At 44.0% G+C, this 18,967-nt stretch overlaps 1 protein-coding gene across 3 annotated transcripts in view; it reads left to right on the plus strand.

The window, feature by feature from the left end:
• Window positions 1–18,967, plus strand: part of IGF1R (insulin like growth factor 1 receptor) — a 182,843-nt gene that overhangs the window by 155,184 nt on the left and 8,692 nt on the right. For all 3 annotated transcript variants that reach the window (XM_068143346.1, XM_068143347.1, XM_068143348.1), the window contains exons 15-20: window positions 1,170–1,240; window positions 3,419–3,648; window positions 3,942–4,052; window positions 5,664–5,823; window positions 7,993–8,122; window positions 12,750–12,884. In XM_068143346.1, the coding sequence (XP_067999447.1) occupies window positions 1,170–1,240; window positions 3,419–3,648; window positions 3,942–4,052; window positions 5,664–5,823; window positions 7,993–8,122; window positions 12,750–12,884 (837 nt within the window). The remainder of the gene's footprint in view (window positions 1–1,169; window positions 1,241–3,418; window positions 3,649–3,941; window positions 4,053–5,663; window positions 5,824–7,992; window positions 8,123–12,749; window positions 12,885–18,967) is intronic.

The following is an 18,967-nucleotide window of genomic DNA, read 5'->3' on the forward strand; positions in this document are numbered from 1 at the left end:
GCCAGCAAGCATCTGGCTGCTGCTTGAGATGTGAAAAGGCTTTTTATTATAGTGTCATGTTTGAGGGGGAAGAGGAAGGTTTGTCAGGGTTGTACCCACTGGGACAATAATGGCAAATACTGACCCTGTATGATCAGAAGATTTGACTGGCGTGCAGGTCAGTATAAACAAGGAAAACCTAATTCTGCTTGGGTTAATTTCATTTCTTGTCAATTCCAGAGGGTTTTTTTTAAGTCTTTACATCCACTTAACAATTACATCCTGGTCAGGGCAGTCCAGGGGACTGTTCTGTTGATTTGTCTTCCTCAATTTTTTGTAACTAGTGGTTTGAATTTTCTTTTACATTTTGTTGAAACACATAATGTGATCTTAATGGTAAGTCAGTGCAGATGTGCAGCCTTGCAACTCCCTCGGTTTTTCATTACACTTGTACAAATTATCCTCACTGAGTATCCCCTTATTTCCAGCTCTGTTTCCTTTAGGCACAGACAGTTCTACCAGTTCCCAAGCACTCCATAAAGAGTTTTTTTATCTAGTGAACTATGACACCCCCTTGGCCTTCCCTGGGGCTCTCCTAGGTGAAATGCCTCATAACTCATCCTTCTTTAAACTCTTCTTCTAGCCCACAAGAATGTTTTGTCTTTGATTTTTTTGAGGACTGATTGATCCTTTTGTTTCCACAGCCTATCTCCTGCAAGAGCCCTTACAGTGCTAAATAAATAGGCCTCATTTGGAAAATCACCCAGCAAAGGGGTACATGTGCTTTGAATAGAACAGTTACAAAACAGCTGAATGGTATTCCCCATGAAAAACAGTCTTGTCCTTTGCTCTCCCACAGTGGAGCAGATGATGTTCAGTTGTGCTCTCAGCCACAGGTCTGCTGGGTGTGTCACCACGAGCTGTCTTTCTTAAAGGAAGTTGACCCAGCAGCTACAAGCATTTTGTGTTTGTGCTGTTCTGTACAGAGAAGGCTGCAGGTTTCCTTGGAAGGCTCTTTTGGGATGTTTGCCTGTGTGGTATGTGAGGTGGATTGAGAGCTTGGGTTGTCCCCTTTGTCTGAAAAGCTCTCCACACACAGTAAATAAGCCAACAGTAGAAAAGATAGAGAGGAGGTAGTCTGAAATGTACTTAGGTTTAAAGATTAAAAAAGGGAAAAAATCTTTCCACAGGAACAGTGACAGATTGGGCAATGGAGTGCTCTATGCTTCTGTGAACCCCGAGTATTTCAGTGCTTCAGACGGTAAGTGGAGCCTCACTTCTGATGCTGTCATTTTTGTGGGACTGACTGTGAAGGCTCTGAACTCTACAGGGGACGTAAAACTGCTTTCTCCCTTAATTTTATCAGCACAGCCATGGAATCCAGAATTGCTAACACATAAATGCCACCTCACCTTTGAAATTGGGGTGGTTTTCAGGGCTTTTTCCCCTGTAGTTAGTTGAGCTGAGGCAGATGTGGATGCATTGGTTTCACTGTCAGATTACCGTCTACTCGTGGTAGATGAATTTGTGAATTCATCATCTTTCATATTTGTCCTTTTACACCCTGTTCTGACCTATCAGAACAAACCCACTGCTTGTTTCTGTGTAGTTCTGCTGTGGGAAATAGTAACACTTTGAAAAACCACTAGTATCTCCTCACTTCCCATCCCAGTAAAACTCTCCAGTGGCTTCTCACAGTTACAAGGAAGAGCCAGAGTGGTGCTGTGGACTTATCACATGCAGAAATTTTGTGTTAAAAGCAGCATGGGTGTTCAATGTCATCCATGTTTGTTTCTCTTAATACCTAGAGTGCAGATAAGCTGGCAGAACAGTGGTTTTTTAAGCTAGCTTCAAACTGACCTTAATGTATTTGTGACTGACAAATCTATTTGGCCATGACAATGCTTAGAGGTTTTAGACTGTGGCAGTGTTTAGATCCCCCTGGTGTATTTGTGCTGAGTGCTCTGCTAACAGAGTGAGGTAATTGTAGTTCTAAAGTCAGATGTGGGGGCTGCGGGGCATCTTTAATGTCTTACAGATCTCTGTGGCAGACACAGTGTGGATGATGCTCAAGTGTTTAAAACCATAAAGGAAGTAAAAATTCTTTAAAAGAAAACTGCTGTTCCTAGAACAGCTGGGTTTGGATTTGCTGTCTGTGTTATTTTCCTGTACTTCACTGTCACAGGAGGTTGTGCCTGCTAATGGTGTACATGAAAAACTTGCCAATTCTTTTGTTGGCTGTCCCTGAGCAGCAGCAGGAGCTGAATGAGTCTGGCAGTCCAGGAGTCCTCATCTCCAGAAAGCCCATGTGCTATGAGTGCCGTGGAATGAGAACCCTGGAAATTCAGCTGTCTGGCTAAATGAATTATGTTAAAAAGAATAAAACCCCCAAATCCACAACACTCCTATTGCTTGATGACTGTTTTATCCTTCCCACCTCCCTCCCAGGTCTGTTTGTAGCAAACATGCCTGTACTGTGTGGTTCATGGGACACATGTAGCTCTTAAAGTGCAGGAGGAAGTCAGAACATCAGAAGAATTTCCTTGAGGCATCAGTTGTTTTTATGGTTTAGTTTGGTGCTCCTGCTGTAGACTTCTTGTCAGAATAATGTTTCTCAAAGTCCCCAGGGAGGCTACTGAGTTTAGGCAGAGTGGCAGTGGAATATTCTACTGTTAATTTTCATAGCAGCACCATTAGAGTTAAAGGTCTGTCAGTGTTCATGCTATAATCCTCTATTTTTGCATCCTGTGATTTCACCCATCCAGAGCGTGTGACACTAGTGTCCCCTCTCTTGGTGACTGATAGGCAGCAGCATCAGTGACTGCTCAGATGTCTTCTTGCCTGAGGCACTCCTGCCTCCTGGCAGTCACCTTCTGAGATCTCCCTTCTGCTTCAGATCAAAGACTTGCAGCAGCAAGTTCTGCCTTTACTGGTGCAGTGGTGTGTGTGCAAGTGATCAGAATATTTTCATGCAAAGAGCCTACCAGATCAGAGAATCTCTTTCCTTCTAGTTGTAAAATCAATCTGTTAATAGAGAAGACAGAAAACACTAAACTGATACAGATGATCAAGTGTTTTTGATGCTGTCTGGAAGAATTAGAAAATGAAGGATCCCAAGAAAAGCTCAAGCCTACAGTATTGATTCAAGGCTTATCACACCCTGCTTTTGTGCTTTGAGGTTCCTTATTTCTATCCCATGATGTCAGTCTCACAGGGAGGCCACTTCAAGTCCATCTGCACCTTTTTTAAGATTTATTTGCATGCCAAGCCTCTACCTGTCTCTGTATGGGAAAGACTGTGGACTGCTTGCATACTGATGCAAGGTCTCAGCTTTGTGTCCAGGATTTTTTTACAGTAAATCTGTTTGGTTTCATCCAGCAGTGAATGATCACAGTATCTGCAGAAGTGGAACTTCATGGCCTGTTCTCTCTGTCCTTAGTGTATGTTCCAGATGAATGGGAGGTGCCCCGAGAGAAGATCACCATGTGTCGGGAGCTCGGGCAAGGCTCCTTTGGAATGGTGTACGAGGGAATAGCCAAGGGAGTGGTGAAGGATGAGCCGGAGACCAGGGTAGCCATCAAGACAGTCAATGAGTCTGCGAGTATGCGTGAAAGGATTGAGTTCTTAAATGAGGCCTCAGTGATGAAGGAGTTCAATTGTCACCATGTGGTAAGTCACGCAGAAGTAACAGGTTGTGATTCGTACAGCCCTGGTGCTGACTGGCTTGAGGCTGTTCAGGGCACGACTTCACCGACTGAGGTGGGAACTGGGGATTTTTCCTTCAGCTCCACACAGGTTTCTAATGTTATTTGAAACAGGAGTCAGAGGGTGGAATCAAACCTGCTTTCGAACCTTTCCCACAAGTTCACAGGTGTTTGGGGCGACATATTGATGCGGATGAATGATTGCTGCAATTCAGTTAGCTCTGCTTGTAACTGAAACCTGGGCTTCTCCTCTCCCAGGTTCGGTTGCTCGGTGTTGTTTCTCAGGGCCAGCCTACGCTGGTTATCATGGAGCTGATGACACGTGGGGATCTCAAAAGTTACCTGAGATCATTGAGGCCAGACACAGAGGTGAGTCACCAGTTGCTGAATGCTTTTTTATTTCTTCACTTAAAATCATCTTGAACAAAGCAGCCTCACGTTGGAAGCAGCAGGTGATTAGCCTTTCCTGCCCTTCTCCTTAAGCTCTAAGAAGAGCTGCTCTGTGGTCTGCAGCACCTTTTTTCACGAGGTAGCTATTGCAAATAGCTCAGTGTACAGCATGGGATAGTGTCCCTTCTTGTGTTACCTAGTCCTGTTTTCCAATTTTTAATTCAATCTCTAATTTCTCATCATGATACTAAACAAAAAATTGCCTGGCTCAAGTATGTGTGTTAGGATAATTGTTTTATGTTGTATTTCCTGCCTGTTGCCTCTGCTGGAAGCAAAAGTCCAGCATCTTAGCTAATACACTTACTCTGGTATGTAGGCCATCAGTTTAACAGCTAATGTTTCCACAAACAATACAAGGTCTGAGGGATAAAGATGACACACAGGTCACTTGCCACTGAAGTCATAGCAGACCATGTAGAAAATGAGCTCAGCAGTCCTTGCCCTTGATCAAGAGGTTCCAATGTGAGTAGCTTAGAGGAAGAGAATGTGACCACAGTCTATGCACAAGAGATTGGTGTAAATGGAGGGCACTGCGTGCAGCAAGAGCAGGTGACTGGAGTGACTGGGTACAGGAAATAATCACACTTTTAAATACAGCATTCAGCAAATGCCAGTAGGACTGTGGACTAAGGGCTTGGCTGGCATTTGTCATCAGGAGCGCTTCAGGTTACATCAGCTAGTTTTGGTTGAATTCAAAAAAGGGCAGTGACATTATATAGAGGTTACCAACAGCCGAGTTCTGTACTTGGCTTTCCTGTGTGCTGGTGTGCTCCAAAGCAGTCTGTGATAGGCCTATGCCTAGATTCCTTGGATTCCTCAATGTGCAATGTAAAGAGTTGAGCAAAATCTTCTGAGGAGCTGTATAGAGAGGATACTTCTGTAAGGTGTGAATGAAGGGCTTGCCTGGTCACTTGCTTTGTCAGTAATTTAACCATGCAGTTCCCATGCCTCTCTTTCCCTCATGGGATTCATTTGTACAAGCACCCATATGTCTGTGGATGGAGCAAGTTTGCTTGAAAAAAAATGGTCTTAGAGGCTTTTCTCCTAAGAGCAAATAAAAGTAATTCAAGAGACATCTAGACATCAGGTTATGGAGAGCTAGGGAACAGGGAGCTAAATCATTTAATATCTTGTGGTTATTTGTGAAGATGGTAGAACAGTAGCAATCTCTAAAATAAGCCCTCTGCTTTATATCTCAAAACTCAAGTGGCAGAAGGTTGGACACTTTAAAAGACATAAGATAATATCTTTATACCAAACAAGTCTTTCTGGCTTGTAGTCTCTCAAACAGAACAACCTGTTCTGAAAGAGATTTTGGGGAGTTGTGGTAGTAGCCTGCTTGGATGTGGCCAGCTTTCCCACTGAGCAGACACCATGGTGTATGTCACGGTGAGTTGCTGCTCAGGCTGGGTTGTGATCGTGTGATCATTTCTGTCTTGGTTAAAAGAGTGAAAACATTACAGTTTGATTTAGGAGTAGTTATTTTTTTTCTTTCCAGCTTACCTGTTTCATGTTCTTAATCTTGCTTAGAATAATCCTGGCCAGGCACCTCCAACCCTGAAGAAGATGATTCAGATGGCAGGAGAGATTGCTGATGGGATGGCATACCTCAATGCCAACAAGTTTGTTCACAGAGACCTTGCTGCGAGAAACTGCATGGTGGCAGAAGACTTCACAGTGAAAATTGGAGGTGTGTTGTCTTGGCTGCCACACAAACAAAAAATGTCTTTGAAGGCTTTTTGGTTTCTTGAAAGCTGTTTGAAAGATCTTTTAAAACTTAGCTCTAGTTTCAATTTCTGCAGAATGAAATATGTTCCTTATGAAGGCTTGCTGTGATTTAAGACCTGTGAGCAGTCAACATTGAGTTGAAACTCTTGGAATACCTCTACTTGCAGTTGTTCCAGTGAGGAAATAGTGCAGCATGTGGGTTTAAAAAGAGCAGTGCTTTGAGGTGCAGATGCTGCAGGCATCTGGGTGGATGGTGTAGTTACTACTGGAGTGTCATTGGCTGTTCTTTTAAGTGCACAAAAATAATTCCACCTCCCGTTCATTGATTCAAGAATAAGAATTTTAAGATTATTTTAAAGCACTTATGATTTGGAAGTGGAATGTAAGGCTTGACTTCAGCTGGGTGCTTTCCAGACAACAGAATAGCTTTTCTTCTGCACTGCTGTTAAACACCACTTTTTTTTCCCCCATCCCTTCACCATCCCTCCAAAACAGTGTCAGATGAGTTTTTTCAGGCTTCTCTCCGGAGAGAATGATTTTACGCTCTTGGCTGTTTTTGAGTTGTGCATATTAAAATAGCATGTATAGCAACAGCCTTCTGCTGTAGAAAACTAATTCTTTCTCTCTGAGCTTAACTCAGCTATTTTGATAATTTGTGTAAGTAATCCTGTCATTTGGGAGAAAGAAAAATGATTTCATTTTGAGTCAGTTAATTAGGAAATAAGATCTTTGGGGGATTTTGTGCATTTTCTGCAGGTTTGGTGGAAGTCAGCCTGAATCCTTCCCATTCCAGTTTTCTCACTCCTCCTTCCCCCACCAGCATGCTTTGCAATTCTCTGAACTGAAGATGATGCTTTTCTTCCCTTTACCAGGGTACATGGTTACCCCAAAAGTATTCCATGAAGTAGGCTGCACTGCTCTCGTCGACGTACCATTCTGAAGATCCCGCCATGGAGGGACAGTTTGAGAGCATCTTGCCTGGAACATGCCAGCTCAGACTGTTTAGATCTCAGAGGAAGAGCTTTATGCTCCCCTGTCCTGAGCTTATTGTTTATCTGCTCCTTATTTGCATTATGTTTTGAAAGAATTTTCCATTCAGCCAGGATGAAGTCACCCTGGTGTGAGGGAGGGAGGGAAGAGCTGCACACATGGGCATTTTAGTAATAATCACTGGGGGTACCAGTGTCCCTGGTAGACATGGAACAAGAAGGCTCAGTGGTCGGTCGCCCATCCAAGTCTGGTAACAGTGACACCCATAGTAACAGTTGGGAGGGCTGGAGGATTTCTGTCCTCTTTTCACTCCACTTCTCCCAGGAAAAAAAAAAGGAGCAACTAGAGGTTTTGTATTGATAAAATAGGCTTTGCTCTAGATCTGCTGTTTTAGGCAGCATTTAATACTAGTGAGAGATTTGATGCCATTTGATTTATTATCTTTCTGGTTAGTGTCTAAAAACATGGCAACTGGGTAGACCCGGCAGGTGTGTCTACCTAAAGCTCATTGTATAGAAAAAACAACTGCTGGGATAAGCCTGAGTGAGGTGAGCATTGCTAGATCCAAGTCTTGCAGATGCTTATTTGTTTGCAGCTAAGCACATGCATGAAACCTGAAGTATGTCTTTAATATTGGTTTGTGTTAGTCATAAATGAGTAGCCTAATCTTCTGCAGCGTTTGGGATGGATTCTTATTCCACAACTGGAAATTACCTTTGGAGAGGGGGTAAAAAAGAGGGAGAAGCATTTCTCTCAATGTGGCATTCTTCAATTAAAGACAACACTATTAAGTGCTAAATGAGCTCTTGACACTCTTCAAAAAGAAAATAAAATGAGAGCATTTGGAGAACAGATTGCTGAATTCTGTGGCTTTCTTAAGGCTTAGCTTGCTGCAAAGCTTGAGCATAAATCCTGGAACTTTTCATATTACTATATTTAAATCATTCAGACTTGTCAGCTGCTGAAGTCAGTGGTGAAATGGCCTGTTGGTTTGTTGGGAGGGAAGCTAACCAGCCCCAAGATGCCTGCAAAGTAGTGTCCTGGGAACAGATTGCAGGCTGTTTGTTGGCTACAATGGCTTGTAGTAAGGGGAAGTGTTCATCTCTTTCTCATGCAAACTCCAAACGTTTCTACCTTCTAGATTTTGGCATGACAAGAGATATCTACGAGACAGATTATTACCGCAAAGGAGGGAAGGGTTTGCTGCCTGTCCGCTGGATGTCCCCAGAGTCGCTGAAGGATGGAGTCTTCACAACACACTCCGATGTCTGGTAACAAAAAAGGGGCTCTGAAAAACTGGTTTAGCCCAAATTCTTCCTACCCTCTTCCTGTGCTTTAATAATCTTAACTAAGTGTACTGCTTCTCCTGTGCCTTCAAAGGTAATGCTCTCTCCCCTGTGAGGCATTCTACTTCATATTTCCATTGCGAAAGCAACAACTCTGGAGGTTAAATTGTGCTCTCAGAGGGGGCAGAATTAAATGGATTTCCAGAACTGGAGGTGGCAGCACGTTTCCTGCTGTGGGATGTAAGATCAGTTGTGCAGTGAAAAACATTACCTTTGCCTGGAAGAGCAGGTTGTCATTTTTCAAATTGCCCTCCTTCAAGAAAAGCATTAGAAGTTGCCAAGAATATGGAAAGGTTCCCAGTGCTGACCTGCTTTTCTATCAAAACCTTCTGTGTAAATAGCTCTACTTTCCTGCAGATGGTTTGTGCACACTAGCAGGTTTTTCCTTGGGAGTTCTCCCTTGTGTATATCTTGCTTCATTTGGAGCTTTGCTTGCTTGTTTTGTATCCCACAAGATGCAGAAATAGGCTTTTCTTTAAAAGCACATTGTTCAGTTGCTGTATCTGTGAAGTTATTAATAGGGGCACTCAGGACATTTCAAAATCTCCTTCTCAGAAGAAATAATACTTTGGAACAATTCCCCACACACACCCCCCACAAACTTCTGCAGATAGGTAGGGAGGGCTTGGCAGAAGATGAACATGCTCTGGCAAAACCTCTCTCTGTCCTTTATGGTTTCTCTCTTTTCCTAACAAGATGTTTTTACTGCTGATCTGTTACAGAATTGGCAGCTGATTGCCTCCAAATGTCTAGAAGTCAGTAGGGATGGTATTTTAGTAGTAAATGGCATTTTCTTTAAACAGCTTGAGGATTTTGGAGTCAGTGAACTGTGGTCCACAGTATCAGCTTTGAGTGAAAGATTCATAAGCGGAATTATGTAGCAAGTGAAAAAGGGAAGTGCCAGAATGTCATTTAATTATTTTTTTTTCTGCATATGGCTAGCAACTTATTTATGAATCCAGCTACCCTCAAAACTGGAAACAGATGAAAATAGCCACTTGGATTGAAGGGGAAGCCTTGTATCAATCATTTATCTAATGGAACAGTACAGGCCTGCTTTTGGCAGTAAGAGAATTTTGGGCCTGTAATGGTTTCACAAAGCAGACAGAAATTTGGAATGAATTGACAGAAAATCCTCAGATGTAGAACTGAAGGAGCCTGGAGTGAAGAGTTGGCAAAGCTGTCTGTTCTTGCGGCACAGCAGTAACTCTAAGGTCCAGCCGTCATCCCCATCCATGCTAGCAGCAGCAGACTGCAGCGGGTGGGGTGTTGCACTCTGGTGACGCACTGCTCCAGCTCCATACACACGTAGCTTTGAGCCTGGAGCTGCTGAGTGACGTTGCTGTTTAAGCATAACTCACATTCCAAACACAAAAGCCCCACAGATGTGATGCCAAAGCAAGCGTTGGGAGCAAATCAGTGCTGCAGTTGCCGTGGGAAGTACGTGAGTTCTACCTGCGGTGATAAGAGTTGGCACTTGGTCGCTCAGCCCAAAGCAGGGTTGAGCAAACCATATTGTAGTTTATCAGCAAAATATCCCAGTCAGGAGTAATGTCAAGGAAAGGAGCTGACTGATTGTAAGGTTGGAAAACTTGAGAGGAGGAGGAGTAAACTCTGACAGGTTTTTAGTTGAAGGCATAGAGGAAACAACTGCTTGACGGAGAGGAGCTCCACAGCTCTCATCAGTATTTCAGACAGTTCCTTGAGCTGCTTTGTTATCTTAGTTGTTGGAAGTGCCTTACTCTGAAACATGGCTCACATAGGTGTGCTGTCTTGAGGTACAGAACAGCTGATTCAAGTGGCCAGTGTGCTTTGTTTAGAACAGATGTGCCTTTGCCACATGTGTCTACTGCTAGAGATGCAGAAATTTCAGTCTGAATCCCAAATGTGGTGGAGCTTCACTTGTCACTGATTGTGAAACAGTGTCTGGTTGCTTGGTGTGCTTGTGGCCGAAAGGACCATCCCGGTTCACATCTCAGACCAAACACTCTACATTGAAAGCCTCTTCGTTCCAGGAAAAATTGCCTGACTCCTTGCATTGGTTCAGGTTTTGAAGCTGCTTCACACAAATCATGTAGCTGGGCTGTTTTGGGGCCATTTATTTTCATCAAACAAATGTTGAGTTTGTTTTTCCAGCCTTTTTGGTGTAGGATATTGTGACATCTGGTTCCATGTTCTTCGAGATGAGTTTTAGAAGCCAAAATGTCAAAGAGACAAAACTGTGTGACTGGTCAGAGTCCAAGATTTATAAGCTGTAAGGTGAAATGGCAAGCTGCAGAAAGAGCGTCTGGAGGTTTTGAAGGGTGGAGCTTGATTTTAGCAGTTCATTCTTTTATTGCTGTTCAGACTGCAGAGTGAGGTAATTAGGCAAGACTGTTTTGGTTGTAGTTAGGGACAGAGAACGTTTTAAACTGAATGGAGTACTGCACAGGGTGAGTGTGTATTTCTATAAGTAAGTCTCCAGCATCTTGCATTCTTCAGAGCTGGTAGTTGCCTTGAAGGAGCAGCATCAGTTTATTTATGATAATATGACTAGTAGGTGTGCAAGACTTGTTCTCATTAGTCCTGCAGTGATCAAAGGAGCTTCAAAGGCACCAAAATGTTGAGCTGACCCTCTGTCCCTGCCTTCCCTGAAAGGCAAATAATTGTGAGTCTGTTTGTGGCTTCTGGCTCCAGATGCAAACCATTTTAGATCCAGTGGATAACTGGAAGATAAAACCACTCTACCATAACCAGCTAATAATGCTGGGCTCCTGTTTTCACAACAGTTCCCTACTGAAACTGCACTTTGTTGCTCTAAGCTTGACTCAGCACTTCAGCCACAGAAGACAAGACAGCATCCAGATTTTATTTCTTTGCATAGCAGCTCTAAAAGTAGATGACTCTTCAGTGCAGGGCAGACAATTCAAGCCATGGCTGCTCAATAAACTAATTTTAAATGGAGATATTTTTAGAAAGTGTCAATATTTACATCCCAACTACCCAATTACATAACTATGCTTATCTTCCTTCCCTGGTAATCAATTCCTATTATTAGACAGGCTTCTTTTTTCGCTGCTGCTGTCCTTTGTAGTTGGTTGGAAGGTGCTGGAAGCTCGGTTTCAAGAAAGTAGTTGCATCCTTGTTGCAAAACAAAACTGAGTTTCTCCTTAGGGCTTGAATATTTTGCTGATGAAACAGCAAATTAATCTTGATACAAGGAGCTGGAGAACATTCACCTTTTTTCCATGTCTGCTTCAAAAATGGGTCTTAGTGCTTGCTGCCCTGTCAAATACCTTTTGACTTTGCACCTTTGACTTAGAATGTAGAGAAAACCAAAGCAGAAGGACCAATGGGAAGTGTGTGTGAAGAACAGAAGTTGGCTGGTTGGCTTGCTCTGAGTAGTGAGGCAGAGGGGGATGCACAGGAGCGGTTCATGCATTTGCTGTGAAGCTCTCAGCTTGCTAGAGCAGTAGGGGAAAATGCAGCTCTTCATTCAGATTTGTGTGAGAAGTATTTCTGGTGAAAAGCAGCTTGCACTAGAATGAGAGCTTACAGTTCTGCATTGGTGCCTGCTCAGGTGCTATCAGGAGTACCTGGGATGTGTCACATGAAGATTTTAATTTTCAAATGTGCAGATTCATTTTGGGTTTTTTGGCTGTCTCTGTGGCTGAAGGGAGCTTGTTGAGCTCACATTAAATTACCAGTCTCTGAAACTTCTGCACCTGCTTAGGTTTGATTCCCTCCACCCAGCCACAAATGGATCTTCTTGCACACTCTAATGATCAGGGGTCTAACCAGCCTGAGGTATCACAGTATCACAGTATCACAGTATCACTTAGGTTGGAAAGGACCTCGAGGATCATCGAGTCCAACCTGACACCGCAGACCCCATGACTAGACCATGGCACCAAGTGCCACGTCCAATCTCCCCTTGAACGCCTCCAGGGTCGATGACTCAACCACCTCCCTGGGCAACCCATTCCAATGCCGAATGACTCGCTCGGTGAAGAACTTCCTCCTCACCTCGAGTCTGAACCTCCCCTGGCGCAGCTTGAGACTGTGTCCCCTTGTTCTGGTGCTGGTTGCCTGGTCTTCTGTACAGGAAGCACAGAGACAGGAATTATTTTTTTTGTTACCTGTATTGTTCCTTTTCTCCTCTCCACTGTTCTTCCCATGTCACAGTCCTCCTCATGTCTTAACAGTGAGCTTGTGGTGGCTTTTTTATTCATTGACCTGTACAGAATCAATGTAAGGAAGCAATGTTGGACCACTGAGTGACCGTAATCATGACTGAGCTGTAGATTATGATATGAAAAGTGGAGATGTAGTGCTAACAGCCAGTTCTTAGAGGCCATTCTAAAGAGTTATTCAGAACAGGGCAGCTGTGTCTCACTGTTGACTAGAGGTGCTAGGTGATGTGGCTGTCACCATGGCTGCATGCTTTGTGGGCAACGGGACTTTTTTTTGGTACAGCAGAATACCCATGGATGCCTTCCTGCTCGACAGCATCTAAGAGAAATACCCTTGTGAAGCTTGCTTGGCCTTCCTGAAGTTCTCATTTGCTTTCCAGGTCTTTTGGTGTTGTCCTCTGGGAGATCGCAACATTGGCAGAGCAGCCATACCAAGGCATGACCAATGAACAAGTGCTCCGCTTCGTGATGGAAGGGGGCCTGCTGGAGAAGCCAGACAATTGTCCTGATATGCTGTAAGTGCCAACAGTTACCTTTGTTCTCCATGCACAGGTTATTCTTCTGAGCCCTTCATTGTCTGCTTCTGCCCTACCTGCCACGGCAGGAGTTGGTAGAGCGCGGTAGAAACACAAGGCGCTGCTAGAACCATCACTGTCAAGCTCATATTTCATTCAGAAAACACCTCTGCTTGTGGCTGGAATCTCACTTTGGGCTATCTGCTCTAATAAGGAAACAACCCCAAATCTCTGTTCCTCAGTAAAGTTAGGCTTAACAGAAGCTCATAAGTGACATTACCTACAGCAGTGGACTTTGTGCCTCGGTCCAGTCTCTTCTGCTTAAAGTATTTCTGGTGAGCAGAGAGAGAAGAGAGAGCAGAGGACGAGCTGAAAAGTCTTGTGCACAAACTGTGGAATTGGGGCTTTTTAGTTCAGCATACAGAGAGATTACTCCTTTGAAGCAGTGGTGGAGCTGCTGTTCCAGTCAGACCACTCATCACACCGAGATAAACACATCTCCTCTGCTAACAGCTTCCTTCCCTGTAAGCACCAAGAGAAGCAGGCAGAGAAACCTTTGCCTACCCCTGGAATCAACACAAAGCCTTGCAGCAGAGGAGGGGGTGCGGTGCAGCAGGCTCCAGTTTTTAGCTTTACATTGTTGAAATACTTCTGCTTCCTTCTGTGTACGGTGGTTTTAGTTGTTCAGACTGTATTGCTTTGATACACTTCCCAAACTGGCTTTTGGGAAGGAAATACTGCATCTTGCAGTTATTGAAATTAGTGGGAGGCCCACAGAAGGGATACAATCACTTACGGGCCGCAGCTGCTTGGGATTCTTAGGAGAAGAGCTTTTTTGGCTGGGGCGCTGGCTTTGGTTTCAGATGACAGGCAGTGTTGTTTTGTTGTTTGAGGGGGGTGGGTGGTACACACAGGGGGAGGTGTAGCTGCCATGTGATTCTTCAGTTCCACATTCTTTCCCTTCCATGATGCTGTGGAGAATTTCTGGCACTCGGATTGACTGGAGATTGTTTAGCACAGTCAGAGCTGTGTAATGGAGGGTGGGGGAATAGGCAGAATGGGGGAAGCACAGGGTGTGTGAAGGGGTCAGCTGAAGGGAGGAAATACCTGTGCAGTGAGAACAAACTCACTGCGCAAGAGATTCAGGGTTAGAAATTCCCCATTCACCTGGGTCAAGTGTGGTATGAAGAGGGGCAGGGGAAGGGTGTCACAGCAAGAAGCTCTCATAACTGCAGCCCACCTGGCCAGCTCTCCTTCCTCCTCAACATTTCTCTGCTTGCTGGGTGTGGCTACTGGATGAATCCACTTTCAGGGCTGACAGGCTTGTGAGGTGGGAGGATTTGCTTGATGAATTTGAGAATTTGCTGGCAGAGCAAATCTTTGCACTAGTGTATGACAGCAAGGACCTTTTCTGTGCTGATTTTAATGAAGAAGCTGTTGACACATTGGTTATGGCCACCAAGACCCATCCTGATGTTGCAGTGGTACAGAAAGGTAAAGTCTTGAATTTAGCAAATTCTATCAGAACAAGGAATGGGGCTGAACTCCAAACTAGAGCACAGCCAGTTTAGTGTCATCTCTTTATGGTTTGTGATACAGTTGTGTATAAAACATGATGACTGAGTCAAAAAGGAAAAAACGCCAAGAAATGACTTTAGAAGCTTCTCATTACTTGCTTTCAGCTCCCTTTCAACTTGTTTTGCCTTTGTATTAGGATAGACACCCAAGCCTGCTGCAATTCAAATAAGCTGTTGTAGGAATAACAGCAGGGAGCTCAAGGAATAATCCTCACCTTTGTTCCATGCACATGCATTTGGCACTCAGAACCTATTTTGTGTTAGTGTGGTGCTCTTTTTTTCTTTGAATGTTTTTGCTTCTCACCCTGTCTTCCACCCCTTTCCTCAAGATGCTTTGCAACACTGTAACCTGACAGCTGCTGCCAGTCTTGAACCTTACACATGTGGCTGCTGGCTGGCACAGACTTGGTGTCTAGGCAGAGTTCCTCTTCCCTCTCCAGCTGTCTGATAACCTGCCTCTTGGCACAGGAAGTGACAAGAACATCACTGAATGGACAGAAAGGTGCTTGTAAAAGAGCTGCCAAGAGCTGTGCAGATGCTTATGGACCTTGCCGTGTTTCAGGCAGCTGCCTTCACAAGTGCTTTGTGAAACCCTTTGTAAAATAGAGGACCCTTTTTGGTGGTGTTTGACAGAAGATTCTGTTTAAAGACAGATTCCTTGGTATGTCTCTGCTAGTGGAAGGTGGTTTTTAGACAGCACAGATTCTCACTGGTGGACACTGACTGGTCTGTGATAATTCATTCACTATATTAACTTGATGTCCAGAAAGCAAAGTCCATCTGCTGCAGGGAAGTCAGTACACTTTGTGTGCTTGGTGCTGCATGAAAGCTAGTGAGAAGGGCAGCCAGGAGCTGCACTTCTGTCTCATGTGGTAGACTGCACTCTTTGAATTAGTTTGACTTGTGTTCTGCCTGTAACTGTTTCCAAGTTTACCTTTCTGTAGAGGGAAGGGAGCACACTGACACACAGAAACCTCAAAAACAGGTGGAGGAGGTAGACTGCTGTAGGGAAACATAGATGAGAATAGAGAGAAGAATCTTGCTGCAATTGTCACCACATCTATTTTTAACCTTGCAGATGATGTGAGTATTGGCAGAGCCATGCATGCTTTCTCCACAGTGCAGTAGTTTGCATAAGGGCCTCTCATTGCCCCCTCTGCATGGATGCAGCATGGTGCAGATATTGTTGGACTTTCTGTCTCTCATAGGACTGCATTGCTGGTGACACTTGTTAATGACTCTGCTTTGCTAACCCCTGGGAGCATCAAGGCAGTAGGGTTTAGATGGAAAGAGACCAAGAACACTGAAGAACTGAAGAGGTTCTTCTCTGCAGCTTGGTTTTATCAGGTGCTCATGCAAAGGGGGATTGTACAGCATCGTTGTCTTGTGGTTCAGAGGTGGTGAATCCCCATGAAAGGGCTAAGCACAACGGGGATGGTATTTCTGCAGGCTTTTTACTCTTACACAGGGTGAAACAAGACTCAGTTCTGTTTATGCTACACCCTCTTGGCATAATTTGCGTGGTTTTACAGACAGAACTATGCAATAAGACAGATGGTTCAATGAGATGGTGCCAGGAGAAGCTTTGCTGGTTTTCTCCTCTTCCTGTGTAATAAAAGTTGTGTTTTTATGTACTGCCATTGTTAGGACACTGTTCATCAGGTGATGGCTGCGTGGCAAGAAGATTTCTTAGAGGTGAAGCTCTCAGACAGTGTGTTCCTGTGGGGCTTTTAAAAGTTGTGGAGGCTGGAATTCCATTCTGGTTTTGAAGCAGAATTGCTTCCCCCATATGCGTTGTAGATGACTGTTTATGCATTGCTTATTTTCGCTTGGTTAGAAACCAGGGTCTGCTATGCAGAGACGATGCCAGCGTGTAGCAACAGCCGAGTGGGACAGGGCCTTTCACTTAGCCCCACCAAACCAAGTCTGATGCAAAGCACAAACACTCAAATGGAATGTGGCTTCTGTAGTAATTTTCCATTTTGGGTTTTGTTATTTTTTTTACTGTCTCAGTTCAAGAAGTTACTCCATTTCTACTCACTCCTTCGAGCAGAAGATGGAGGAGACAGGCACTGGCTATTCTTCTGTCTCATGGTGATTCCTTCATCTCACTTGCCACCAGGCAGGAACATACTCTATAGAACTGCTCAGCCTGTAAAGTCTTCCATTGTCTACTGGAAAGAGTTGGGGTTTTATTGGGTTTTGTTTTGTTTAAAATAATGTAAACAAGGTCTTTGAATTCTCAGAGTTAAAAAGAAAAGAAAATCCTTTTATGGGAACTCTGTAGGGTTTTTAAATCTGGAATGGCTTAAAAGAAACATCACATGTCCTTGTTTGTGCTGATGTCACATGCATTACTCCACTGCTTGTGGTATCTCCTTAGCATTGCCCTTAGGCCTCAGGGCAAAGTGCCAGCAAATATCCAGTGTTCTTGGCTCCAGCCAAGGCTTCTATTCAGGGACACAGCAGTCAGCTGGAAAGGAAACAGCAATGAAGTAACAGAAATGGATTTTATATATTTATGTCTCAAGCTTTCCTCCCTGTTTGTGGGTGAGTGTATAGAGCAGTTTTATAGTTTGGCCTCACTTTCTCTGTGAAAGGCCTTTTAAAGTCTCAGGCCTAAGCAATAGTTGAACAGTGTTTGTGTCTCTACGTGCCTGCTACAACACAGCGTTGAGTACCCGGAGAGCTCTCCTGGTACAGGCTGGTTTTGCCAGCTTCTTTTTGGGTGTCACAAGGCTGTGCTCAGGTGGCTGACTTTGTTCATGCAGAGTTGTGCCAGCTGAGCTCTAAAAGGAATATTTGTGATTTCAAATGCACTTCAATTAAGATTGCTTTTGTTTTGGTTGAAGCACTCTCAGCAGTGTTTGCATTGCAAACACAGCAGTTTCCCCTCTCTTCGCTGGGTCACCTCAGCTGAGAACACAGGAGAGTTTCTCAAGGAGCAGGTTTCTGGGGGAGGAGATTTCTTCACTTCAGTTTTGTTTCAGGCCAGGGTTCCCAGACTATGCAAACCCCATTGTGGACAGTGATGCACAACAGCAGGGATTTCCAGCTCCAGGACAGCCCTGTGGAAAACTTCACGCTGGAGCTGGGACTCAGGAGACATTAAGACATTAGTCTGTGAGGGACTTAGGTGCTGTTCAAAACAAAAGAGTGAATTTTTGTTTGGTTTTGTCTCTTTCTTTAATTAATAAAATAATTCTACACACTGTTGCAAAGATGTAGTAAACTGTTGCTAGGGCACAAGGCAGTGAGAGCTAATTAAAGCATAAAGGAGAATGGCTTGCTCACTTTCTGAAAGTCTGTGGAGGCTGGAGAATAGTATTGTTGTGTTCTAGAATCACATCTAAAACTCCAGGTGACCTGGCTAACCCTATATGGGAAGGCTGGCAGTGGTGAGGAGACTGGCCCAGGCCTCTGGCCTGGCAAGGAAAAGGGGTCTTAACTGGGATTGCAGGTCACAGTGCTGAAAGGTAAGTCAGATGTGAGGGTTTCTCCAGAACATTATCTTAACCAAAAGATTTTTGTTGGGCTCTCTAGCACAGAAAGTAGTAGTTCTGGCCAGTGGTGGCTTCCAACACAGCTGTTTCTTTGAGTGCTTTGTACACAGAGGACTGGGTTGAAGAATTAACGTTAATCTTCCTTTTCTTATTTAAACTTGCGCTGTCATAACAGAAGACATCCCTCTTCCACCTTCACAGAGAGTAAAATCCTTTCTTGTGTTGTGTTTAAAGCTCAGGGTGATCTCTCAGGAATATCCAATTTTGCTGTGTCATGAAAACACTGTTTTCATTATGTCTGTATTACTGTTTCATTTTGTGGTTTTGTTTTGCCAGCATGGGCCGTTGTACAGATCTAATCATGGATGTGCTTACACAAATGATCTCACACTCCATAAAATATTAATGTTTCCTTGGCTGTAAATGAAAACAACATAATTTGAAAAGAAAGGATTAGAGAATGTCTTTGAGATTGGCAAATGTCTTCTGGGGACTACAATTAACTTTAATGTAATTTCCTTCTTTCAGGGGAGAAAAAAAAGTGGTGCTTTACTTGGTGTGTATTGCCCATTTCAGCATTTTTGATTGCAGTAGTGATAGGGTAGAGATTGATTGCTCAAAAAAGGTACTCCAGGAGGCATTATCATGTAGCTGTATGACTGAGTAAGCACAGGACATTCTGGTAGAAAAAGAGAAATACCAAGTTAGAACAAAAATGGGAAATGCTTCTGGATGTCAGGTATCCTCGAGACTGTTTAATGGGCCAGTGTGTGGAAGGAAATAGAGGAGGTTGAGGTAGGAGCTGTGGACATAAATCAGTGATTAGAAAGAAGATCGAAATGTGACGTGTGGATCTTGGCCTGTAAGAATTCTGTCAGTTCTCCTTCCATCAGCACTGAGTGATTTCCTACAACACGTGGTTCAGTTCACCTGTGGTTGGTTGGGCTCCAGCCAGGGCTCGTAAAACACCTCAGTGAACGTCTCTGCTCTGTGTTTCCTGTCC

The sequence above is a fragment of the Melanerpes formicivorus genome, unplaced genomic scaffold, assembly GCF_026170545.1.
Source record: "Melanerpes formicivorus ecotype bairdi unplaced genomic scaffold, bMelFor1.0.p_v2 SCAF_10, whole genome shotgun sequence".
NCBI classification, from domain to species: domain Eukaryota; kingdom Metazoa; phylum Chordata; class Aves; order Piciformes; family Picidae; genus Melanerpes; species Melanerpes formicivorus.